General features: G+C 37.2%; 2 protein-coding genes across 3 annotated transcripts in view; both read right to left on the bottom strand.

Annotated features, from left to right (window-relative positions):
- The window catches only part of LOC133519039 (band 4.1-like protein 4), a 92,231-nt gene that overhangs the window by 39,631 nt on the left and 24,869 nt on the right, over positions 1 to 27,731 (bottom strand). For both annotated transcript variants that reach the window (XM_061852906.1, XM_061852907.1), the window contains exon 2: positions 14,948 to 15,056. In XM_061852906.1, coding sequence (XP_061708890.1) covers positions 14,948 to 15,034 — 87 coding nt within the window. In that variant the 5' untranslated portion in view covers positions 15,035 to 15,056. The remainder of the gene's footprint in view (positions 1 to 14,947; positions 15,057 to 27,731) is intronic.
- On the bottom strand, positions 20,907 to 26,594 carry LOC133519037 (uncharacterized). The gene has a single exon (XM_061852904.1). The coding sequence runs from the start codon at positions 26,251 to 26,253 to the stop codon at positions 21,073 to 21,075; it is 5,181 nt and encodes a 1,726-aa protein (XP_061708888.1). The 5' UTR covers positions 26,254 to 26,594; the 3' UTR covers positions 20,907 to 21,072.

Here is a 27,731-nt window from a genome sequence, read left to right as displayed (position 1 = left end):
TCCACCTCCCGCGGGCGCTCGGCCTCCGGCCGCTCACTGCCAGCAACATACATTACATGCTACATACACCTATTACTTTATACCTTCTGCGTCTACAAGCATTTTCTCAACCTGGAATCAAGTTGAGATAATCAGAGTAAATTGAAGCAATTAAATCAGCTTATCATATGACGAGAAACGTTAAACAAGTTAGTTATGTTTCCCAGAAGCAGTCTTGGTCAGTATACGAGTGCGCTGGCATCTGTGTCGCGGAGATAAGCCGGGCTACTTTTGTTTCCGCATCTGTACAAATGTTTGGATTTGCATAAAAATTTAACCTCAATGTTTCCAATTCTAATGTCAGGAAAATTGTGAAAGCAAAATTATAAAGATAGCGTCTGAAGCTGAAAGGTAAATAAACATTCGAAAATAAAATAAATTCTGAATTCTCTCAGTTGAACGTAGAAATTGAGAGCGATTTCGATGTAATTTGCTGGGATTTAATACAGTTAATTTATGAAATGCTTTATTCGCTTCACTTCATTAATTAGTCAATTTATAAATAGGCAGACGAAGACGACCAAGGATATTCAAATTTTCATAAAATGCTAGGAGTAAAGCTAAGTATATTAAAATCGTTAAATATTATATACGTAAGTGTAGTTAATATAATTCCTACATATACACCTACTTCATACTTTATGAAGTAGGTTTGATTGGAACCTACATATTTGGAATTGTAGTGACAATAAACTTTCAAATAGCATCAAATACTGTCACAGTTTTTCGAATTAATTAGGTACTTATTTCTAACAGTTTGTAATATTTGTAATATTTATATATAGTTCCAATCACAGAACCTGATAACTATGAAAGACTGTTCATAAGTGCGACCAAAAATGAAATGTGTGTGCGTAAATTGTCAATGTGAGATCAAAAATAGCGATGTCATATTAATTATACATAGCATAGCAACACACTTTTGTTACCATGGAATGATATGCCTCGATATATTTGGCCACTTTGACTGTCACTATCTATTTGAGGCTAACTGTATGTCAGGTCCTGCAATACTTCCCAGGAAATAAATCAAGCATCGTAGTTGAAATTTACCGCTAAACATATGCGTCTGAAAAAGTACAACAATAGTTGTTATTTTAAGTCGGATATGAAAGTTATATAATAATTTTAGTGAATTGATAGTTTTATTTTTATATATATATATCGACTAGTCATATTATCATTTTTTCAGCCCTAGCATAATGTAACAATTTAGGTTTTTACAGAAAATATTCTTGATTATTGACTTAAATTCTTCTCTCGTGTCGAGGTTCCCCTAAACAGTGGATGCCCAGAAAGCAGCGGTACTGACAGCCCGGACCGTGGCATCTCTCAGGTCAGATTCAGAGCACGAGTGCGGGCACGCGGGGCAATTCAGCAGGTGCGCCATGGTTTGTGGTGCAGTGTCGCAAGCACATTGAATAGAGTGGCCACGAAGCAGTCCCCATTCGACCATGCTCTGTTTACAACGGCCAACCTGAGACCTGAGCCTGTTCATCGCCTTCCAGATGGGCCATGGTTCTTTGTGGCCGGGTGGTAAATGCTCCGACACTGGCACATATATGTCTGGTGGTGGGCACCGCCGCGATGGTTCCTCCAAGAAATACATTGACTTAAATGAAAAAAATATTAAAAACTTGTTTACACACACACAATTCAACAAAATATTGTATGAAAAATTTCGCCCAGATTAGCATAATTTAATTTTACCTTTTTACGGGTAATTGCTTGAATTATTTGGTCCTGTTACGCTGCAATCCAGCACAGATCATAACACTATTCTGACTGCAACGCTTTAGTATAGTTTTCTTCCCGATTGATTTATATTTTTCTATTTATAAATTACGTCGCACTCATGGGATGTTCATATACGTGATGCACACTTCAGGTGGTAGGTCTGTGTTTTCAACTTATGCTTTTATTATAATACGAAATCGAATATTTTGTTTACGTACCTACAGGCTATTTAAGCTTGACAAAAGTATTTCAATAATCAAATACAGAACGAATAATACATGATATACTTTACAGAAGAAATAAAATAAAAATAAATAAATATCTGATGACCGGTATGGTCTAGTGGGTAGTGAATTTGACTGTGAAGCTGATGGTCCTGGATTCGAATAAGTGTTCAGATATGGGTATTTTCTATGTATATAAGTATGAATTTATCTATACAAGAATGTATATCGTCGCCTAGTACCCTTAATATAAACTTTGCTTAGTTTGGGGCTAGGTTGATCTGAGTTAATGGAATTCTGTAGAAACTGTAAATGTTTTGCGTATTTATTTTAACCTGTGCATTGGTGCACTCAGAACTACGCGCGAGGTGAAAAATCCGTAATTTGAAAGAAAAACTAGAACGCGAAGTGAAGTTAAAGGAAGGCATCAATGAAAAACAAGTAGTCGTTGCTGCAGTACCATGCAGCAGACCGTGAAACTCTGCAGAGTCAATTTGCTCCTGCAATACAGCACAATGGCGAGCCATCGCGTTGTCGCCGACACTAGGCTCGCTTCATAAATTGCTGCGCAATTTCTTATCTTCCCTTTCCTTCTAGTGTTTGAGTCAAATAAAAACAGCTTTGCTAGAAAAGTCCGACAAAGCTTTATTTGCCTTGCTTTTGTCTGACAACTAGATAGCTTCCTTTTTCTTACGCTTTTAGCCAATGCTTAGAGAAACGTTACAAGCTAATTAAGCTTCCGTGTTACTTATAAGTACTTAAATCAAATTGATAGTCGATTCAGAATGATTTTGACTACTGAAATTTCTACTTCAAGGTCTTAACATTACGCAGCAAGCTCGGCCGAATCTCACCTTCCCATACAAATGGAGTTACGGTCTCATTTTAAAACTACGAGTTGGATTGTAATGAAACTTTGCACATACAATGACAAGAGGTATATCTATGCTTGTAATAGTTAATATAGATCCAGCTTATAAAACAAACGAAGAACAAGTTTTGAACAAAAAACTTAAATTCACTGTAGTTTTTAAATATGGTATCTGAAGCTACATAAACCAATTACAGGTATAGATATACCTTATCCTATTGTAGGTACAAAAGTACAAAGCTAACGGTTAGCAAATTATGACTCCAAATTAATCAATCAATTACAATCTATTTTCCATTAAAACTTCTAGCAATTAGCTTACTCAAATCAAAATATAGCTAACATTAATAGTTCATACGGAGTCCATTCAGTAACAAAATCAAAATTATCTTTTGCATTCTCATTAAAACCATAAGCTCTCTGAGCTATAAGGACGAATTTTATTAAGGTATTTATTGCCTCTGACCTGGTTTACACGAAGGATAAATAGGAATATCTTTTTTCGTCAAAGTCACTCAGCGAAACATGACAAAAAATTAATTAACTTTTACTTTTAATTAATTCAACATTTCCTGGCAACCGTTTAATTAAATTTCCATAAATTTAACTTACATTAGAAAGCTCGAATCAAGTTGTAGCTACTATGCTGTCATGTGGTTATTACTTCTAAATCACAAATTGTACCACTATTATATTGTAGATATTATACAGTAGGCACTTAAGAGGGAATAGCTTTTCGAATCTAGGGAAATAACGGTATTTTTTCTATGAAATTCCATTTCGGGAGAAAACGTCTTCCACTAACTAAATCTTAACAAATCACTTTGATTTTGACGTCGATCACTTCAGCATAATATATTCTAGGTTTATAGGTTTTCCTTTTTTTGTTATGCAAAGTTTGAAAAAAATGAAAACCTATAAACCTAATTTTTCATTGTTTCAATAACGTACTAAAAAATAATGGAGAATGGAGAATATTTAGAAGAGGAAAAACGTTTTTTCTTTTTGTATGGACGATTAAGTATCCTGGGATGTTAATCCCTTTCGTTTCCTGAGCGTTTGCGAGCATTCGTGGACCAGCTGGTGCGTCCTAGAGCATGCATATTGCCTACTCTATGAGGTCCAAGTTCACTTATACTAGTTGGTCTGACGCACAAATTTTGAAATAATTATGCCGTCTACGTAGTCAGTCTTATTCCCAATGTTTACCAAACGCTGGTGAACGCTCGCTGCAGACAAACCATGAAATCTCAATTGGTATCAAATATGCTTACTTATACATGTTGCCATCAAATTAGCTGACTTGAGGTCGGCAAGTTATTGGAATAACCTATTTCTTGGGCGGTGCCGGCCGCGGCTGAGAGCGATCGTCCGCCCCGTCTGTAATCTTCGGTAATAAACATGATAAAAGTATAAGCGCAGCCAATTACACGTTCCGCTATTCTTCAATTTCAACGTTTACCTCTAATCGATGAAGCTCCACTATTTTGGTGATTTTAAATTACCTGTTCATACTTATTTTGCTAAACATTTAAAAATACAGTTAAGGTTAGAATGTTCCGCGTCCGGGCCGGGGCGTCCGCCACTTCGGTTTCTATGACAGGTGATCGGTGATCACGTGATGTTTTCTATAGAAAACGAAGTGCCGGATGCCCCGGACCGTTCACGTTAGTGAGTCATCCTTTTCATCTGCGAGATAAGGTGAGTGAAATAATTATAGATTATTAAGCTTATAAATCAACGCAAAGAGGTTTGAGGCTGAAATTAAATCCACAAACCTACTATCCGAGAGTTGTGAATAACAAATCACGATATTTTATTGGATATCGGATGTGTGAAAAGAGAAAAGTTTTTGTTAGATCCGTTTAAGACAAATGTCCCTTTGTAGATGGAAAACTGAGGGAAGAAAGGCGATTTATCTAAAATACCCATACAATTTAGGATAAAATGTCGCATTCTCGTCGCTTTCACTTTACCCAAATTGGATGAGTCTGGCCTCAATATATTTTCTGGGGAATTTGTTTGACGTGTAAGTTGAGGATCCATGAATGCCAAACAAAAGCATTTCTAGGACAAATTCCGTCCTTGTTTACGGTTATGACAGAGTAACTGGTCGGTATTCGTTCGAAGTCGGTGGCTCTATGTTTCCAAGTTTGTCGGAGTTTTGGAGATAATAGACATTGTGTGTGAGGTCGATCGAGGCGGCCATTATTCCTCGGCGGACGAGGGTGTTTTTGGAGCCATAACTTATCTCAGCTTTGGAAAAACTTATAACAACGTTTTCAACGTGGGAGTGGAAAGTGTTAGGGAAGCTTTAGATATGGGACGCCATTCAACAAGTAGAAGGAATAATCGCTCTCGGGGCGCGATGATGAGCCAGCTGGTATAATTGGCCGATAGTGAAGCTCGCGGCGGCGGGCGCGCGGCGGGAGTCAGCCACTCTCACATTCACCACGCGGCGACAATGCCAGCCAAATAGAATTTAATATTCATAGAGTCGACGTACGATTCAGTGAATTCATCGTCCGCACCTTGGACCCGAGCCTCGCATATAAAAGACCTTCCTCGAGCCCCTGGGTGTACTTCAAATAATTCGTCTCGGAATAGCTGCTGCACTTCAAAAGTAAGGGAAGGGAATCCGAGAAAAAATTCACGCGTTGTTTCATACGAGGGAAATTGAAAATACCGCCAGCGTCCGCCGGGACGAGGTGGCGAAGGTTGAATTTCGAAATAATCCCCGGCCAATTTTCGCCGTTCCTACTAGGAGCGGTAATCGAAGTCATCACAGAGAAGTGAAGTTGTTTTCAATTGTAATATATAACACTAAGATTATCGCCCGTGCTTGATAGTTTGGCTTTGTAGGGGAAGGAAACAATACAATACCTAGGTACATTGAATGTAATTTCTTACAGCTGGATTAAATATGATAGGGCAGCAATAAAGTAAAAACGATCTTCCACTTGTTCATGAAATATGTACATTAAAATGAAACGAATGCGTTATTATTCATGCAATATGAAAACTATTTTGATGGCCTCCTAACCTATAACTCAATTTTTATTTTTATTCCTTATCCAAAAACAGTAATTTATAGTCCAGAAACGTCTTAGTTGACAGCTAACAGATCAAATACATCGGGTTCCTAGTCGCTAGTTGCCCTGCGTACAGAGCAGGAGGTTCCTTATTAAAATCCTGGTAAGGGCATTTGCCTATTATTTTTGTGTTTATCCCAAATATTTGACTTGATCCTGAGTTATGGGTTTTTTCTATGTGCATAAGTATTTATATGTATCCATACATTATATTTATCGTCACCTAGTCACCACAACACCACTCTCATTGAATTTACTGTGGAACTCGATCGATTAGTGTAAGATTATATATCTGTACAATAGTATCAAACTAGAATGATACGAGTATATAATGACTTATGAACGTGTGCGGTTCTCAATATATGTAAGCTTGCCCAATGTGACCCTGAGTGATATTGAGTCTGGACCAATATATAGCGCGGCGGTCAGCAGTCGTATTTACGAGTAATTTCAACTTAGTATTTTAGTATATGACCTTACAAAATCCCTCCAGGCTCCAATGTAACCCAAGCAAGGAGGCTTATACTAATTGTAATAACCGGTTATGAATTTGATCTGGATACCTTATGGAAATAATCTGTCAGCGGTCAACAATGACATTTCTTCGACCAAAAACAGGGGCCTTATTCGAGATGCACAACTGTCAAATTTCGCGTCCACATCAAATCAACACTTGATTCTATCGCATGTTGATTGTATCAAGTGTTGATTCTATCAACTGTGGATATTATCATTTGGAACAATCAAAACTCATTCATAGAAAAAATAATCAAACAAAAATCAACTTTGTTTATTACTACTATATAGTTTGAAATGGCTCTGAACTCGAAGTGGTTCGGTTTGATTTGATTGTCACCTGACTGTGGATTGCTAATGTCAAATTTTGACAAGTGTTGATTTTATTGCTAGACTTTTTTGTCCATGGGCTTGGGCACCATCTTGGATTTTTTGACGTACGACAGGGAATACCCTTCCTTTCCTACAATATATGTCATAGAGAAAAGCGTCTTTTTTTTTAAAACATAAGTTTACAGGAATCAGCGACATCTTGTATTCGATAGGATAAGTAATGCGCTATGAACAATGCGGCGGCGAGTAGTGAAACTGTACCTGACAACGTCAATCAATTAAAAAGTGACCACACAGTTGATGGTCGATAAAGGCGATTATTAATTGAATTTTAACGACAATAAAGAACTATTGACATGCGATCTTTTTGTTGAACCCACACCTACACGTCGAATAATGCTCGCTCCACATATTCTCCTATAAACGCTCAAAATTGTAAAAAAAATTGATGCAATTTACTCCGCACCCAGTCTCAAGTTGCTTCTAAACCACGTTCACGAACCAAGTTGTAACCTAACACATCTGTAAATATAAGGCATATGATTTAGAGATAAAGTCCGTTTTTTTTTTAAATTACGAGATGGTTCATGAATAACCTTTATTACTATAAAAATAATACTACATTTGTCAAAAAAAAATTCTGTATTGCGCTATTACATAATGCATAAAATTGATATAAAGATAGGTACCATAGTAGCTCGCTCACTTGGTCTATCAACAACTATTTTAATGCTCTTTGTACTCGTATACGCGACCCCATTGTATGTACAGTCGCCATCAGATATATCGGAACGCATGTATGAGATCTCAAATTATTAAGATAAGACCTACTGTACTGTCTATATTACTTACCAAGACCTAAGTACCTATTATTTATATGTACCTACACAAAGAGAATTCCTATGTTAAAAGGAGATTAAATACATATTTTGTTATTCAACTACAAATAAAATAAAATTTATCTTTTTCAGTTAACACATTTTTTTACCGATTTCTTTAATAAAATAAAACATTAAAGTATTATGTGACTATATTTCATTGTCTTCGGTGTGGATTATTTACTGATGTTCCAATTTCCTGTATCAGTTTGGTACCAGGAAATATAAAAACTACACCTCTTCAAAAACTTTGCTGGTAGTTCGACATCTGTAAGTTTAAATATAAATCATGATAAAAACACTTAAGTCAAAAACGTATACATAAAATATTTGCCCTATATTCTGGTCGCTCGGTAGGGTGCCCAGAAGGCTGGGTGCATTTCCGCGCTGGTTAACAATGCTGATCCTCTGGTCACCAGAAGCCTATATAAGGCGCTCTCATAGAGCCACGCTAGTGCCCTAGAGTTTCAAATTCAACCCCAAGTGCCACAAATATGTAGTTAAGGGTTTAAATTCTGGATCAAGAACATGGTATACTATTCGCTAGTAAGGCCATAGGTATTAGAAAAAAAAAATAGTAGGAGACGGCCGTGGTCATGGTAGGTGGTACAGGTGGGCCAGGCAAGCTCTGAAATTATGCACCTATTTTACTATAACTTTGTTCACCTGTGTATATTTACTGTTTCCATGATAATCATTTTTAATATGTAGCCCTCATATTTTTTAACACAAAATCATAATTTTAATTCAATAATTAATGGTGTTTTACATATTAATCATTAATGTACCTATTTTGCAAAATTTTCTTGCATATAATAATATTGTTTACTTCAATTGACGTGTTTATTATTTTCGTTACTATGTCAACGTTAATACTTAAAAAATTATAACGTGAAGGTTGAGTCCGCAGTACAGTTACAGTTTACGTACATAGTGGCATTAGCACAGTCGGATTAGGACCAAACTCGAAATGTCTGAACAGTCATGAAATTTGGTATGTATATACGCCCCTTTTTCATGCCCACACCATTTGACATTTGGGGACCTCGAGGAACCGCAGCCATCTTGGAAAATGTGGACCATCCAGGAGAAATTCGCGTTTTACTCTAAATCTACGTTCTTTATTCAATAATCGTGTAAGCCAACATTCAAGCTTATAAAATTCTACACAAAATAGTTTTAGACATCTTTGCGAAAAAAAATGATCTTGCTTTAAAAAATACTTGCAAAACCCAGATTTAGCCCTTATACCCTTTCATGGGATATTCTCTTAATAGGAAACTTGGAAGAATAAAAATTCCACTTTTAACTATACATTTGTACATAATCTACCCCAATATCAATATTTTACTTGACTGCAACTTAACCAGAAAGTAGGGTTATGGGTATAAGTACTGAGGATTCAGGACACCCTGTAGCTTAGGATACTGGACGGATTTTTTAAATGACGTATTATTTAGCCCTAAACTTTTTTCTTCCGTTAATTTTAGTAACTTTGTATTGCATAGCACTTGTATACTAACTGTGGATCTACTGATGTCTGTTTTACTGTACTCTGCTCAATAGTTTAGGCGCTAGAAGAAAAAATATGATTTAATATTCGGAGTCCTCTCAAGGCGGCTGTATTGATTTTTCTTTAATAGAACAAGTAAAAGTAGGGTTTGGGCATGAAAAAGGGGCCTTTAATTTATATACATAATAAATTGCATGACTGTTACAGAGATTTCGAGGTTGGTCCTAATCCGATTATGCTACATTGTGCGTCCGCAGCAAATTCGGTTCTCCATACAAATGTAGTTATGCTCTCATTTTAAAATGACTTGCTAGATTGCTCTGAAACTTTGTACTTACAATAGGATATGGTATGTCTATGCCTATAATTAATTTAAAACATAAATGTGAAATGAGAGCCAATTAAGTTCAATATTAAGAATATGTGTCGTTCTTGACTCGCCGACAACGGAATTGAGATCTATATGGGTGCCATGTTCTGTGCTGTGTAGAAAATCCTGAAATTATAAAGGATTCGTCTTGGCTAGTTTTTACATATAGGCTACGTATCACCGAAACGTCACAAACACCACGAAGGTTCGGCTTATACGGGCCCTCGTTTTTCCTATATTCTTATACGCTGCGGAGACCTGGACTATCCGAAAGACAGAGTAGAAGACGATAGACGCCCTAGAAAAATGGTACTGGAGGAAAATGCTGGGGATATCCTGGACCGAGTTTCGGACTAATGTCTCCATCCTTAAAGAACTCCGTATCAAGCAGCGCCTTTCGACTCTCGTAAAGACCCGCATACTCAGTTTTTTCGGTCACGTCTCGAGGAGGAACAACGACTCCATAGAGCGTCTAGTGGTGCAGGGTAGAGCAAACGGAAAAAGACCGCGCAAAAGGCCACCTATGTGATGGACTGACCAAATCAAATCTGCCATGAAGGGTCCCCTGAACGCATTTGCCAGAATGGCCCCCAACCGCGAAAAATGGCGAGAAATCGTACGGCAAGCAACATCTGCGCCTGATATCAGCAGTTGACCACGACGCTATGCAAAGAGTACAACGACAAAGAAGAAGAAGACGTATCATATTTGTCTAAAATTTGGTTTGTTGGTACACACACAAGGGATAGTCTCTAGCTAGGTACGGGGTGCCACACTCGTCAGCGCGACGGCGATATTTTTTACCTTTTACCTAAAAATCTCAAATTTGTGTACGGGCTCAGCTCCTGTTTCGTCTTAAGCCTGAATTTAACAGATTCTGACTCACAGGGAGCTTTGAGCATGCTGTTGCGTTCGTTTTCAAATTTTGAAAAAAAGAACTAGCCTAACAACACAATAAATGCTTGTTTTTCCGCATTCTTCACTATATCTCCCTGTCTCACTACTATCTGACCTTCTAACCCAGAGGGGAAAATATACCTTATTGGGGCTACTCCATCTTCCTCATGATAATATATTTTACTTTACTGAAAAGCAATCGGTACATGTTCCAAGATGCACATTGTTAAGAGCCGGGGTTAGAACCCACGACCATTGGTTTTAAAATGAAGCTTTGTATATAATTTGTATTTTTATAATAAATCTGTTTTCTTGTTGACATTTTGTGGTATTGTATTGCTTTATGTGAATTGTCAAGATATTTCTTTCATCCTGGACAATTGTCACATGCGTCACATGTACGTTTTTATTATAGATCTACATCGACGCAACTGCATGTCATTGTCAAAGAGCATATAATCACTACGTTTTAAGAGACGGGACTTCCATACTAGCGAGTGGAATCAGTTTGTTTCGCAAATCATTACCAAAATGTACGACAAAGAACTGTCAATGAACCATAGTACCAACATAAGCGATTTCAATAGTGTAGTACGCTAGACGCTTACGATTCTTATCGATATCGATAAAATGGGGAGGGTTGAAACATAGGCTCCTGTCTACAAATTTTGTACTCGAAATCAGGTTAGCATCGAGTCCACATTTAAGTTGTATGTTATATAGTGGATAGTTCTTAATTGGACTACTATCTGGTCGGGCTTAATGTGGACCCGAATTATTTAAATACAGTGTTTAAGTCGTGTTTTTTATTTTATTAAATGCTTGATTTTCATAATGATGTGCACATACATGTTTGAATAAATGTAACTTTTCTATGGGAAGATGTATCAGGTCTTCGTTTCCAACAAATTTGGCCCTCTGCCTGCATCTGAAAACATACAGCCTTGGAAAAACATGACTTTATCTACAGTTTATATTCCATGTGTTTGCTAATGAGATGATCAACTGATTATTTCGCGCTAATATGCATCTATAAATCATGTTTTTCGGCATCCAGTTATCAACAACCCTTTATCAATGCTTTAACTTTTTATGTATTTATATGTCTGTTAATCATGAGAACGAGTCTGGCCTTGTTGGCAGCGACCCTGCCTATGAAGCCGATGGTCCCAGGTTCAAATCCTGGAACGGGCATTTATTAGTGTGATGAGCATGAATATTTGTTCCTGAGACATGGGTATTTTCTATGTATTTATAAATACTTATAAATTAGGTCTATGTACATATATATATATATACATTATTGCACAAACTGACTTAGTACTAAAGTATGAATGGCATGTGTTGTGGGTATATATATATATCGTTGTCTAAGTACCCACAACACATGCCATTCATACTTTAGTACTAAGTCAGTTTGTGTAATAATGTCCTATAATATTTCTTTATTTATCATAAAAACAAAGATTAATTTTCTTACATTTTAGGTTAATATATTAAATAATCACTAGCTAAAAAAAATATGTTAACTAATGACAATTAATGCATAAGTAATAGATAATTTATGCATTATTAATCTTCGACGAATTAATTAGGGTCATATTGCATGCTAGTTCTAAGGAAATTTCACATATTTAATTTAATTATTTACACTGATATACAAATAAAACTACAGTTATCGATAGTTATAGTACATCCCTAGTTCACAACGAAAAATAATGTAAAAAATCTAATTTTCAATGTGTTTATAGCCTGCTGACCCAAAATAAGGTCAAAAGTATCTAAAGCAATACTTACCAGTCTTCATCCAAGGGAAATTTCGCCATAAAATCCCTTTTTTCGTGATTTTCTCGAGTGGCTCGTTTGCCACATATTTCACACTTAGTAAACCGTTTTCTCGCTGGCATTGTAACAAACTCGCTCTTTACTCTGATCACGGTTGACTATTTTCGATTTTTGCACTAAATAATAAAGAAATTACACGAAATACCCGAACAAAACATTGAAGCCTTCAAAACAAACAAAGCAATTAGGCTGACAGTAGACTTGATGTAAACTTAACAGAATAAATAGCACTGACGTTTTCTTTTTCTTCGTTGGCAATGATTTGCGAAACAAATTCCATACAAAACTTTTTCTTCCTAGTTGCGTCAGCCTGATCGGAATTTGGCAGCTAACTCCATCTTGCGTCCAGTAGAAGAATCAAAATCGTACAGGTAAAACTACTCTCTGCCTTAGGATCCCCTTTTAAATGTCATAAATCCAAACATGGCAGCCATACCCATCGACAAAAATGTCTACCGTTGATCTAATTTCATTTGACAGTTAACTAATACGTATTCGACACGCTTATATTTGACAACTAGAATCCTGACTAGAGCTGGGACTGCGTACCAAAAGTACGTCTCTGTTACTCGTACCAAAAGTACGTCTAAAATACCAGTTTTACGAGTATGACCCCCAATAGGCAGTTTACGTATTTGCCGTGCTTAGGCGTCTTACAAATAAGGATTATTTATACAAATATCGACTTATTATTTCGGTAAGGGTCGGAAATATGGTGACGTTTTGAGTGAAGGCTATGAATCTATTGTCATATTTTTGTTATATATTATTACATTATTTTTAGATACAACAGACACCCAGACGAGCATCTGTTAACAAAATTTTATTTTACCTAAAGTAACGGTAAGAATGGAGGTACGAGGTGATAAAAGTTTCATATTTGTTTTATTTCAGAAATCAAAGTCCGTACTCTTAAATACTCGACAAGCTAAAAGTAGTCTATTACAAATAACCTGTTCCAAAAACTATTCCGGTACAACGCCCCGCCTCTAGTGTGGATATTGTTCACTGACAGGTGGCGATAATAGCAATTCGACAAGTCACAATATTTCTCACATCAAATGGAAATCAACACGAAACGTCACTTTTAGCATGTCGAATAAGGGCCCAGGTTAGTACCTACTATAATATTATCAGATACCGGAATTATTGTGGCTTTTCAAACTGTGAGACTTCCGATACATATATATTGATACAATGTATGTAGAACACAACTGGTTGACTGGTAGAGAATGCCGCGTTACATTACGCCTTTCGTCACTGTATATTTTTTACTGTGCAATAAAATTTAAATAAATAAACACAAAATATTAAAAAGGTATTATAGTTAATGGGTATTTGACTGTAAAGAAGTAATTTTAGTAGATAGTATGGATAAAAATGACAACTTAATTAACATTTTTTATAGTAAATTACGTGCGACACAAGTGCGAAAAATAGGACATTCGCAACGAGTGGCGATAAATTAAAACACGACCGAAGGGAGATGTTTTGATGGACAAACAGACTTTGAACGTGAAATTGAAGAAATACGGAACTGTAGCAAAAAAATGTGAAACTATTAGGTAAATTTTCATTGTTTTTATTGCACGGATCTAGGGTTTCTGGTCGTCGACCTTTTTTTATTTCTCGAGGCACGGGAATTATCGACCAGGATTTCTCGAGTATCTCGAGAAATTTTGAAAGTTTCAAAAAACACCATATTTTTTTTTTGCTTTATTACAAATCAGACGCATGGAAGTCGATTCAAAAAGAAAAAAGAAAAAGAATTTAAGAATTTTCAGACGATTTAAAAAGAAAATAGTAGAGTTATGATTTTTAAAAAAATGTATGGAGCCCGAAGAACATATCATAATATCTCAAGAACCGCAACAAATACCGCAATAATAGAGTTATGATTTATATATATATATGTATATATATATATATATGGAGCCGGAACAAAAAAATGAAAATACCTGTAACTCGACATTTTTCATTCCAAATCGTCTAAAATTCATAGGTAACCAATTACCATAACAATGCTGGGCAAAACCTATTTCAATAAAAAAAAAATAACAACTTCGGTTTCTGTGTCAATGAGAGCCGAATTTCAGCCCACAGTGCGATGGGGCGATTGTAGCAGCAGTGATCCGAAAGATGGTACATAGCTTTGGTGTGTGAAAATAAAATTAAATAAAGATGGATTAGCGCCAAACTAGTTAAGCAAAGCTTGTACTATAGATACCAGGCAAAGATATACATAACTTACATAGATAAATACATAATTATATACATAGAAAACACCCACGACTCAGGAAATAACACCACACAAATAAATGCCCTTACCGGGATTCGAACCCGGGACCATCGGTTTAATAGGCAGGGTCACTACCCACTAGGTAAGACAGATTGTCATAATATACCCTGTTTTTATTATTAATAGTAATAACCGTAAAACCACCAAACTACACCCCAATATCTGCCAATTATAATCCAAATCTAATTAACTCAATATTTGTGTTGGTGTAACTAGTATTATTTATAAAAAAATACGCAGTTCTAAAGGAAAGTAAGTATTTAAGACAAAATTAAAGAGAATGCTTACTATACTTACTATGGTAGGGTGTTTTTACAGAATGTATATGATTACCTGTATTTCGTGGAGTAGTTCTCGCTCATCCAGCAGCACGACGCGGCAGGCCAGCGTGCGCGGCGCGGGGCACAGGCAGTCCATCATCGTGCTGCGTGCGCCTGGCGCCCTGCAACAAAAAAAAATATCAGCAACATGCTAAATAATCGGTAGGCTACTATAGCAGGCAGCCATACTAATATCCATTGTAAATATTTATATCATATAATAATTAAAATTGACCCTCTCAAAGCGGCACAAGACACAAGTTCGAAAACTTGTTACAAGTTCACCTACGTGGCTAGTCTTCGTATATAGGCGCCGCGGTTCCAAAAAAAATCACGAACCTGAATATAACCCGGACTGAGCTGTTCGATCAAAATGTGCGTCCACGTGAGAAGTCAAACTAGAGGCTTGTATCTCGTTCTTATTAGGATGATCATATTCATATGTCATAAGTGACCGCGGCCGGCAAAACGTCCCTCTTTGTCGCGGCTCCATAAGGACGAGATTTGCTTGTATCTTTATACGAATAACCTGTCAGGGCGTTTAGGCGCATATGTGGAATAGTCACGTAAACTAATATTAAATACAGAAAAATCCTAAAATAAATATAATTAATTTTCTGTTAACAAAGTTTAAATTATTCTATAGAAAAATGCTGATATGGCAGAACATTTTTGAAAAATATTTTATTTTTAAACCGATTAGTGTCAATTATTATATAGTATATTATTTTGTTATTTTAGGAATCATTAAAGCACGGTTTTTTTTTATGGATTAGTATGGCTAAACTTATTCTCAGCCACCGATATTTCAAGAACCGCAATATATACCGTAATATCCTCGCTGATGATCATACTACGAATTATTTCTGTTTTTTTGGCATACTACATTTTCACGTCACGGGTGCGGTTTTTAATCGTTTATTGTTTGCATGGAAAAGTAGCAAATATTTAGTTATCATTGTAAAGTTTTTTTTATTGATATTGGTTTTGCCCATCATTGTTATGCTAACATATGAATTTCAAACGATTTGGCTTGAAAAAAGTTGTTTTTTTTTTAATGTATGGAGCAGGAACAAAAAATTTCTCGCAGTTGATTGTTATTTTTCTCCTCCTTCTCCACGAATAATTTGTGATTTTTTGGCATACCATAAACGCACGTTCTAAGTTTAACATTTGTTTGATGTACCTGATAATCTATCCTACGAGCACTACTCCGTAGCTTATTGGGACCGTGCGAAGTGCATGGTGGGGGTAAGTAAAGCGATCCCAGCGCATAAGGTGGTAAAAATGAGAACTAACTGCGGATAGCGTTTTAAGTGTTTTAACATTTCGTACAAGTTATATGGCTCGAAATGAAACTTTAATTTACGTTTTCTCCTGAAATATTCATTTATTGTAATCTGTATGAAATATTTAATTGGATAATTGTTAATAATTTATCCATGTAAATAGCTTTGCAAATGCCACATATTACGTGATCTTTTTCTAGAAGTTAAGAATGGGTATAGTAAGTTATCCTTAAAAGATAGACATTTAACATCGCGGACTTTTTTGTAGACCTATGAATGAGAAACAACCCCACCATACATTGTGTTGTTAATGTTATAGCTCAAACGGATTAGGCAGCGTTTTCGATTAAACCTCCTAGCCAGCGCAATTTTTTCCGAAAATATCGTTATATTTCAACCAATTTACACAAAACCATAACAAGTTATATACCTAAGCTTTCCTCAAGAATTACTCTATTGATAGATGAAAGTCGTATGAAAATCTAATCAGTAGTTTTTAGTTTTGGAGTAGTTTTATAAGATATAGTGAATTGACGTTTTCCCCTAGACTTGCGGACGCTAGGTTGCGTGACAGTCGTGTACATAGTGAATAGCACTAATGTAAGTTAGCCTTCGCCAGGTAAGATTGAGTATAAACTACGTGTTCAAATTCAAATTATTATAGGTATGTAGAGGACCTCGCGAGACCTCCATCAAGATTCTAAAAGAGGTTGGGGGTTGTTAGATAATTCTGCTGTAAATTTAAGTCAACACAATTAGGTCCGAGAAGCGTCAGGTTGACGTAACTGGTGACCTTAGAGCTGACGGCATCCTCGCATAACGTATCAGCATTGCGATCCAACTAGGAAATGGCGACAGCATCCTTAGTCCGCGCCTAAGCTACTTAGTTATAGTGATACTGTATATATTTATTATGTAAATAATGATTTTGTTAATCAACACAAGTAAAATCAAGTCCCATATTAACATCCCTTCAGTTGTAGTGTAGCCGGGTTATAATTCAATGTAATCATTAGCTGCTTTCTGTTCGTGGGTACGTTTTAAGCATAAAGCCAACCTATTTACCAGATAGTATGAAACTGCATGTAAATTTGGAGTTGGGTTTTGCGCTTTAGGGCAAATTAAATCCCTTGCAGGTAGCCTAATACAAATCCCAGTATTCTGACCGTAAAACCAGAAGTTGTTTGCAGTCAATTACGGAGTTATTTGAATTTGCAGTCAGACTCAATAGTAAAATCACCAAAGGGTTGGTCGAAACCAAATATATACTCGTTAAAAGTTAGTCGGGGAGAGCGAGCGCACAGGGAGGGTGTGTTTTAACAATTTTGTTTTAATTAGTAGCAGCGCCCTCCCTAATAGGCGTATTCGATTCGGCGGGACTTTTTGTGATCTCTAAAAGGTTTTTCGTACGTTAAAGTAACAGTAAGGACCGCGTTCGTAATGCCTGTTTGGAAAACGAAAAATAGGAATAGGAACGTAAAATACCACATTTGAACCTGGAATGAAAGTTTACCGTTCGGAATAGTAAACACGATATTATACGTGGCGATCGAAAATGGTCCATGAAATAGATTACCTATAATTGCTGTACCTGTATAAGCAATAATACCTAACCTAACCATAAAATGAATCTTTTGTTATTTATGAGTAGACACGCAATTAATTAAGATTTTACGTGATGAGCCGATGCCGTATTATTTACGAAGCTCGACTCGACTAAGATTTATTAGATCTCCCATCTAAATTTTGCAGTTGTTAAACAATTAGCTGCCACAAACAATTCGATTTATTACTTATCAGTTTGTTTATAACAAATTTCATATATCAATCTGGAGGATTTACAAGTTTCCAGATTTTTGCTTGTCTTAAAAAAGATTTTGTTAAATAATCAATTCATTCAAATAGAAAAAAGTTTGTGTTTTAACCCTATAAGTGACAAATCTAACAAGACCTTATTCTGCTTAGTCCAGTTTATACTGGTCAAGTGAGAGCAGAAGTCATGCGCGGAGGGTTCAATATGCATTACTTTTGTGATGTAACTACAAATTTACGATTTTCGGATTTTTCATTAACTGCTACAATTGCTACATGACATTGCCAGGAGCCAGATTTCAAATTTCATCATTTTTCCCGAGGGTATACAGTATGGGGTTCTTCAAAAAAGGAGTGTATGCATGTAACACCTCTGGAGTTGCAGGCGTCCATAGGCTACGGTGACTGCTTACCACCAGGTGGGCCGTATGCTTGTTTGCCACCAACGTGGTATAAAAAAATTTTTAGGTCAACAGGAAATCCCCTGTAGGTTTTGATTCTTTTGCGAGCGTCAAAATATGCTCTATACACGGAGCATAAACCCTTAGATGGCGTTGACTTCGAAGTATTCTTTTTTCACTATTCGAAAGGTTGTAAAAAACCCGAGTATTTGATATTAATTTCAGCTAGATACCTCCACGCGTTCGAAATACCATGCTGAAAAAAAGGTCTTGATTAGACGGAGAGATGTTTTTAAGGCATGGAACTAAAAAATTTACAAATACTAAGTACCTACTTCAATGTACTGCTTACATGCAGGTACTCAACAAACAACAATAAGAATGACTTTAACACTAATCTTACATTATTGAATTGAATTATAGCCTTTATTCCTGACACTTAGTTCTTTTAAAGTTATACAAGTATCCACTTATTTATTTATTTATGTTTTTACTCTTTCTGTGTTTATTTTTCTTTGTCAGGCTGTTCTTGACATAGGGCTCCTCCAGGCGGCGCCACTCCTAACGGTTTTTTGAGAGTCTTCTCCAGTCTTCAGGAAAGTCATCTTCCCATCTTTTGTGTAGATTATTATTTTAAATTAAACATAAATTGTAACTGGTAAATGGTTGACACAATAGACACGAGTCATCTAAACCAAATATAGTGCGGCGTAATTTGCCATTTGTGAGGTATAATGCAATGGCATTGTTTGGTAGGTACCCACCATAAATAATTGTGTACAATAATATTACATTAAATTACAATGATTGTCTTTGTAATAGTACATCATGTTTATTACAATATACTAAATAATGTGGTTTAGTTAACACATTTAGTCTATTGGAATTACACACACACAAGCTCGGTTCTAACATAGTTACGCTCTATTTTTAAAACGACTATATAGATTGCTGTGCAACTTTGTACCTACTTATAATAGGATAAGGTATATATCTAAACTGTAATTAGTTTATGTACCCCCAGATACCATAATAAAAAAAAAACGGGCAAGTGCGAGTCGAACTCGCACACGAAGGGTTCCGTACCATTATTTACAAACCCGGCAAAAAAAAAATGTTTGTTGTATGGGAGCCCCCTTAAATATATATTTTATTCTGTTTTTAGTATTTGTTGTTATAGCGGCAACAGAGATACAACATCTGTGAAAATTTCAACTGTCTAGCTATCACAGTTCATGAGATACAGCCTGGTGACAGACGGACGGACGGACGGACGGACGAACAGCGAAGGCTCAGTAATAGGGTCCCGTTTGACCCTTTGGGTACGGAACCCTAAAAATCAGCGAAATTAAAAAAATTAAAAAAAAATTGTTGTTGCTCTATTTTTTGCTTTATAAGGTGGAGCAATATAAACTCATTTCAGCCCCAGATATGTATACCTCATGTCATTGTATGTGCAACGTTTCATTAAAATCCAACTCGTTTTAAAAGGAGATCGAAACTCCGTTTGTATGGGAAGGTGAAATTCAGCCGAGCTTGCCGAGGACTCCTTAACACGCTTATTGTTTGCATTTTCACTACCAGAAACTTTTAAATAAAACCTGTTAACAATTAAAAACAGTGAATAAACATTTCCGTGTTCTAAGTAGTAGTAGCAGGTTTTAACAATTTACATAACTTTTCCACTTTTGTAACAAATTTCCCGTCGACGTAAGATATGAATCCTTGGTGCTAGACATCGCGTAAAAGAAAAGGCAAACATTAACGCATCACGTTTAACGCATTGCAAAACTTCTAACAACTATACAAGCCAAGAACTTGGAGGCAGCAAACAACGGAACAGAGATGGCAATACGAGCCATTAATCCGAACGAGCCCGACAGAGATTAGTGCCCCCTGACCCCACCCCACACGTGGAAAACATTTTCCCGCCATTGTCTCGGCGGAAGCAAAAAGAGGAGTCGCGATTGACATCGTGGCGCTGCAACGCGGCGGGCCGAGCGAGTCCCGCTCGCGAGCTGGAGCGGTAAGGTTTTAAAAGTCTGTTATTATGTTATACTCGCAGCGCATCTCGCTCACACGAATACGTAAGTGCGAGCGAGATGCACAGGCGAAAGAATAACACATTTGACATCAATATGTAATTTGAAATGTTAGTCCTGGGTTTTGATTATTCAGGACTACATGTTACAATTTCTACGGCGACAGCACTGTCAAATAAACATAACCCGACTTTTAATTGTCTTAATTTTATAAGTGGGTAAATTAGTTCGCTTTTTCGATTTAAAAGTGTTCATACAATTTTAAGATACTACGAAGAAAACTGCCTAGATAGAAGGATATAACTAAAAATATAATGCATCACATTTAATTATATAAATCTCTACTCTTCTAAAACACATTAATCTTAAAAATTACTTGTTGAATGCAATAAGGTTCATAATTGAGTGGAGAATTAAAACACGTCCTGTTGCTATGATTTTTGTAATGCTACTAAAAATGAAATGCATATATAATACTACTAGTTATGATAAGTTCGAGTGCGCGTTAACATACCGCCGGCCAAAGGACTACTAAGTCCTTTAAAAACAATTATACATTTTAATAAGCTGAAAGCATGCAAATATATTGGTACATTAATCATTAATCTGTATTGGTAATAAGCATAGTTTTGTAACTGGTCTTTTCACCACACTATCACCACTTTTAACACTATACACTCGCGTAATATGGTCTGGACCTGGATGTTTAGCGACTATTCGGCCGAGAGCCCATTTTCCAGGTGGAAGATTGTCGGTTTTAATGAGAACAATCTGTCCCTCTTTGAACTCTTCTACTCTCTTTAACCACTTTGGTCGCTGTTGCAAACGTGACAGGTACTCGTGTTGCCATCTGCACCAAAGATCTCTGACCAATTTCTGTGTGTGCTGCCATCGTGATAGTGAGCTCATTCGAACATCCTTCAAGTCGGGCGATGGGACGTTTATGGGTGCTTCGCCGATCAGAAAGTGTCCGGGTGTTAGGGGTTCTATACTGTCTGTATCGTCGTTATCAATTGGACATAACGGCCTTGAATTTAAGCATGCCTCAATTTCGCAAAGGACTGTCACAAATTGCTCGAAGGTAAGGTGAGAGGTGACGATTCTTTTTAGATGATGTTTCAGGGATTTTACACCAGCCTCCCACAAACCACCAAAATTCGGACTATAGGCGGGGATGAAATGCCACTGCGTACCGTCTTTAGCCAAGGAATCGGAAATTTCTCCTGTAAAATCTAGTTGTGCCTCTTTCCATGCGTTAATCAATTCCTTATTGGCTCCAACAAAGTTTCTTCCTTGGTCACTCCACAAATGGTTGCATCTCCCTCTCCTGGCCACAAATCTCTTGAAGGCAGCTATAAAGGCTTCAGAAGTCAGGTCACTGACTAGCTCTAGATGTATGCATTTAACTGATAAGCATATAAATATAGCTACATACGTCTTCGTAGTCTTTGCTCCTCTACCCTTAGACATTAGGGTAGTGAAAGGTCCTGCAAAGTCGACGCCACTATGTAAAAATGGTCTAGCAGGCGTAACTCGTTCTCTTGGCAGGTCTCCCATCAGCTGTGCTTTTGGAGCAGCGTTTTGTCTGACGCATACAAGGCATTTATTGACGTGAGCCTTTACTAAATTCTTTGATTTTATAATCCAAAATTTGGAACGTAAATAACTCATCGTGAGTGTTATTCCACCATGCATGGTCTTTAAGTGTGCGTCGGCTATTATCAGAGGAGTTAAGTTGTTTCTATTGCCCAATATTAAGGGATGCTTTTCTTCATTATTTATGTTTGCAAGTCTAAGCCTTCCTCCCACTCTCAGTAGACCTTCTTCCAAATAGGGATTTAAAGATTTTATAGTGCTCCGTTTATGTACTTGTTTGTTCGTCGTTAGTCTATCTATTTCTTCTCCAAATTCTTCCTTTTGTACAAGTCTTAAACATATTTGCAATGTGTGGTCTAAGTCATGAGTAGTTAATTTTAAATTGTCTATTTGCAGTTTTTTCACGTTCAGAAATTTGCGACAATATGTTACGGTTTTTATTAATTCTTGTAAATTATCAAAGTCTTTAAATTGCTCTGTTAATTTTCTCTCCTTCTCGCTTCCATACACGTTTAAATTTGCCTGTATCACGTTTTTCCTTTCTATGTCGGTTGAAATGACATTTGGTCTTCTATATTCTATTTCCTTTCTAGATAGCCATTCAGGGCCTTCCCACCATATCTTAGAAACCTTCAACTCTGACAAGTACATTCCTCTAGATGCAATGTCAGCGGGGTTATCCTCTGAAGTAACGTGATGCCACTGGTTTTGACTAACATTGTTTGTTATTTCCACAACTCTGTTTGCCACAAACGTTTTCCACCTTTGTGGTTCGCCAAAAATCCATGAAATTACAATGGAAGAGTCTGTCCATGCGAATATTTGTGAAGCTGGCATTCTCATAGCACAGCGGACTTGTCTTAACAATTTTGCCAACACAACAGCTCCACACAATTCCAATTTAGGTAAAGAGACAGGTTTCACTGGAGAGACTCGTGTTCTCGAAGCGATTAACCTTGTTTTGACTGTACCGTCTGCCTTTTCTACTCTAATGTAAACGGCTGCACCGTAAGCGGAGATAGAGGCGTCACTGAAACCGTGTATCTGAATATTTGCTCCTTCAGTGCTCAAAGTGTCCAGCCATCTATCAATACGGACCTCATTGACCTGTCTCAAGTCTACTCTTAATCGAAGCCATTCATCTTTTAAGGGTTGACTAAGTTCCTCGTCCCAATTCACCTTTGCCAGCCACAACTTCTGTATCAGTATTTTAACCATCAGGACACAGGGTGAGATCCAGCCCAGAGGATCAAACAGTTTCTGGATGTCAGACAAAATGGTTCGTTTGCTGATATGATTAGTTACCTCTGGAAGATTAAGGTTGTACTCGAATTGATCTGTTCCCATGTTCCATTGAACACCAAGTGCCTTGATCGTGCCATCCATGTTTAAATCAATATGTGCGTTAACTGATCTATCTTCGGGCTTCAAACTTCGCATAAACTCGACACTATTGGATGACCATTTCTTGAGCTGAAATCCTCCTTTTTGCATAACTTCTTGCAATTGTTTGCTGGCTTCTATTGCTTGTTCGATAGTGTCACATCCGGACATCAGGTCGTCGACGTAGAAGTCTTCTGTGATCATCTTTGCTGCAACAGGAAACTCGTCTCCTTCATCTATAGCCAGCTGTTGCAACGTTTTAACTGCCAGATATGGAGCTGAAGCTGTTCCGAAAGTTACTGTTAGGAGACGGTAATCTTCTATTTCCTTGTCGCTGCTACTTCTCCATAAAATTCTCTGGTAGTCGGAATCTTCTTTAGTTGTTAGAATCATCCTATACATTTTGTGAATGTCTGAGACGAAGCATACAGCGTGCATACGCCATCTCATTATCAAACTTCTCAAATCTTCTTGTAAAACTGGCCCAACAAGGAGGTCGTCGTTTAAAGAGAAACCATTGGTACCCTTACACGACGCGTCATACACGACACGCGTTTTTGTAGTTTCCTTCTCTTCTCGAATAATTGCATGATGGGCTAAGTATACACTCTTCTTTGTATGTCTTTCATCGGTTGGTACCTTTTCCATGTGCTTCTGTTCGATGTAATCATCAATCACCTTTACATATTCTTCTTTAAGCTTTGGCATTTTTAGAAATCTTCTCTCTAGTTGTATTAATCTGTTCTGTGCTATTTCTCGTGTATTTCCTTCACATGCTCTTGGTACTTCTGTCTTTAAAGGTAGCTTGACGATGTATCTTCCTTCTTCATTTCTTTTGTAGGTATTTTTGTAAATTCTTTCACATGTCTGTTCTTCTTCCGTTAATGTTCTCTTTGTATCGGGTTCAACCTCCCATATAGTCTTCAATAAATCATCTACATCGACTTGATGATGCATTGTAATAAAAGATTTTTCCTGTATACTTGTATCCGTCTCTCCATTATCTCCAAATAGGATCCAACCCAAGTAGGTTCTCTGAGCACATGGTGTACCCGGGGGACCCTTGATTATTGGTGTATCTTCTTGAATAATCTGTGCATATACTTTAACTCCAAGGAGAAGATCTACTGGACCTGGTGTGTTATACTTTGGGTCGGCCAGGTGTAGATTTTGTATGTGAGACCAATTGCTTGTATTCATAGTTTTCACAGGCATTTCAGTGGTCAATTGCTTGGAAATCACATAGGCTCGAAGCTGTATGGAATACGACGTTTGATATTGCGACGAAACCTTTAATTGAACCACTTGATTTGCGTTCGCCTTTATAGGCCCCAATCCAGTTATACTTGCTCTTGTTGATTCTCTTTTAAGTTTTAATAATTGGGCCGCTTTCTCACTAATGAAAGATGCCTGTGAGCACGGGTCGATAAGAGCCCTGAGTGCAATGGTGTGACCTTGCTCACTCTTTACGTTCACGATTGCAGTTGCTAATAAGCCATCACTATGTCTAGCTGTGTGGTGTGATGCAATTGCCACGGTAGCTTGAATTCCTGGTTCAGTCTCGTTGTCCTTGGATAGCGTCGGTTGGGTATTGTTATCTTGATCTGCTGTTTCCGGGCTCTTGGATACATGGACGAGTGAATGATGGCGCTTGCGACATATTCGGCATGACATGGGCAATCGACACTTGAAAACCGCATGTCCTGGTACTAGACAATTATAACATAGCCTATTGTTTTTTACATATTCACATCTCTCATTAGGTAGCATCTTTGCAAATTCTTTGCAATGAGAGAGTGTGTGATTACCTTTACACATGACACAACTCTTCTCTGTATGCGATTCTGTGGCGTGGAACGTGCGCTCTTTGACTATGTTTCTTTCGCGCGGAGTTGATAAAGAAGCGGTGATGAGCTCTAGCGTTCGGAATTTAGCTTCCAGAAATTTGACGAAGTCTGTCCACTTGGGTAATTCCTCGGAATCATCCTTGTGAGCGTACTCCTCCCAATCCTTGTGTGACTCCGGGTCCAATTTCTGCACTACCAGAAAAATGATTAAAGGATCCCAGGAATCGGTGGCCATATTCAAATTATGTAAACTATTTAAGCATTCAGTTGTAGTATCCAATAATGATTTCAGGTTAGTGGCCGACTGAGTATTTAATCTCTTTTGCATAAATAACCGCTTCAATATAGAATTCACTATTAACCTTTTGTTTCCATAACGCTTTTGAAGAATGTCCCACGCTTGTGTATAATTACTTTCGGTAATTTGAACGTGCTTTAAAATCGCTTCTGCCTCGCCGGATACACTGGTCTTCAAATAATGCAATTTTTGTACATTACTAAGCGACGCATTGTTATGCACAATTGACAAAAACAAATCTTTAAAAGTGGGCCATTGTTCATAACCACCGGTAAAACTTGGAAGTTGAATTCGAGGTAATTTTCCCACTTGGTTATCCGAGTTATTTGTATTGAGGTTGATTTGTTTTGTGTTGCTGTTCAATAAGTCTTTCAGATCGCCTTCAATGTTCAAGTATAAATCTTCGTAAATAAAGTATTCTTCGTTAATAAAATATTGCGTAACAGCTCGTTGTTCGCGTGGCATAACCTTAATAAGTTCTTGATGTGTTTGTTTGAACGTCGCCCAGTATCCTTGTATGCAGCTTAATCTCGCCTCAACATAACCTCTTGTTAATCGTGCCTTAGAGCATTTCTTTAAATTCACTTGTGTTTTCTGAAGTAAACCTGCCGTATCTTGTAAAACAGTCATCAATTGTTCCGCCGTAGCCATTTTTCGTAAGTTGAATCTTCACTTATTCACGTATAAACACAAGTAAACACAATGATTTGAAATAAATATTTAAGTTGAAACGAAATTGCATTGAAATCTTATCTTTTAACTTGTTTCTATCGGCTTGTTTATCACATTCTTTTGTTCTCGCGGCCAGGTGTCCAACGGCGAGCGCTCGAAACACTTTTTCCTTATCCGGATCGTTTGGACCATATGTTGAATGCAATAAGGTTCATAATTGAGTGGAGAATTAAAACACGTCCTGTTGCTATGATTTTTGTAATGCTACTAAAAATGAAATGCATATATAATACTACTAGTTATGATAAGTTCGAGTGCGCGTTAACTACTCTTTGCAATGGTAATGGTGGTTTGTGTAAGAAAATCGATCTGGAAGTTAATATTTACTTCGTAAAATAGAAGTTAGTCATGATTTTTATTATTTTGTCCTGTAAATCCACAGATGTCACTTTAATATACAACACCCATTATTTAGACAGTGTCATTTAACTTGTCAGATAATGAGGCTGTGGTACTTATTTTTATCTAAAGCAGATAACGCGGCAGATTTACTGGTGGGATTCTCGTCTATCTTAGCGTGTCCCCTCGCGCCCCAGCGGTGCTTCCCATCGCCTTCCGAAGCTATAGACACACCATGTCTAATCTTCGAAAATGCAGAGTTGTTACGGATCTCTAGACCACTGGTCTCTAGATACATTGGTCCTTTAAAACAAGTAACTACTCAGTAACTAAAGAGAATAACAACCCCTGCGTTTTTCTTTTTCCCCTTTGTTCGAGAATCACGCGCGAGACAGAGGTACCGCATTAGGCCCGTTAATATAGAAACGGCAATATTCTCACTGCGTACCCACGATAACATCGTTACGCAGTCGTCAATTCATCACTCCGTTCTCATGAGTGCCTTTTCTCATGTGCACAAACGAGATTACCGACAATGAGCAGCAGTTTGCTTGTTGAGAGCTTTTTCTGTTTCACTGTGGTAATAACCGCTGCCTACCGCTTCGTACCTTATTGGTCTTTACAATGTACGCTTTGAAAAAAGACCAAGTGCGAGTAGAACAGCGAGCGATGTAGAAATCTTATACATTGTGTTTAAATGACAAAATTATACATCTACCCAGAGACAGATAATTAGATAAATAAAATAGTTAAGAAAGGATTGCAGAATTCCTGAAGGCGAATTTCTTTTATTTTCATTGCATTCATCACTTCACCGTCACGTAACAGCGAGTCACAGTTAATCTCGTTAGGTGTTATTACATTAACGTAAGTCGTCGACAGCTTGCTGCACTTATCCAACATCATGGGGTCGCGTTATATTTTCTTTCCCACAAGCGATCACTGTCACATAACAACAATTTTGTGTTATCGTGGAATAAAGGGCCTGCATTTGGTCTTGAAATGAGAATCACAATCTAATACAAGGTGCTCACGGGGAACCCGAAATATTAAACCAT

This window comes from Cydia pomonella, chromosome 6 (assembly GCF_033807575.1).
Source record: "Cydia pomonella isolate Wapato2018A chromosome 6, ilCydPomo1, whole genome shotgun sequence".
Classification (NCBI taxonomy): Eukaryota; Metazoa; Arthropoda; class Insecta; order Lepidoptera; family Tortricidae; genus Cydia; species Cydia pomonella.
Note: the sequence above shows the minus strand (reverse complement) of the source record. Positions and strands in the feature narration are given on the sequence as shown.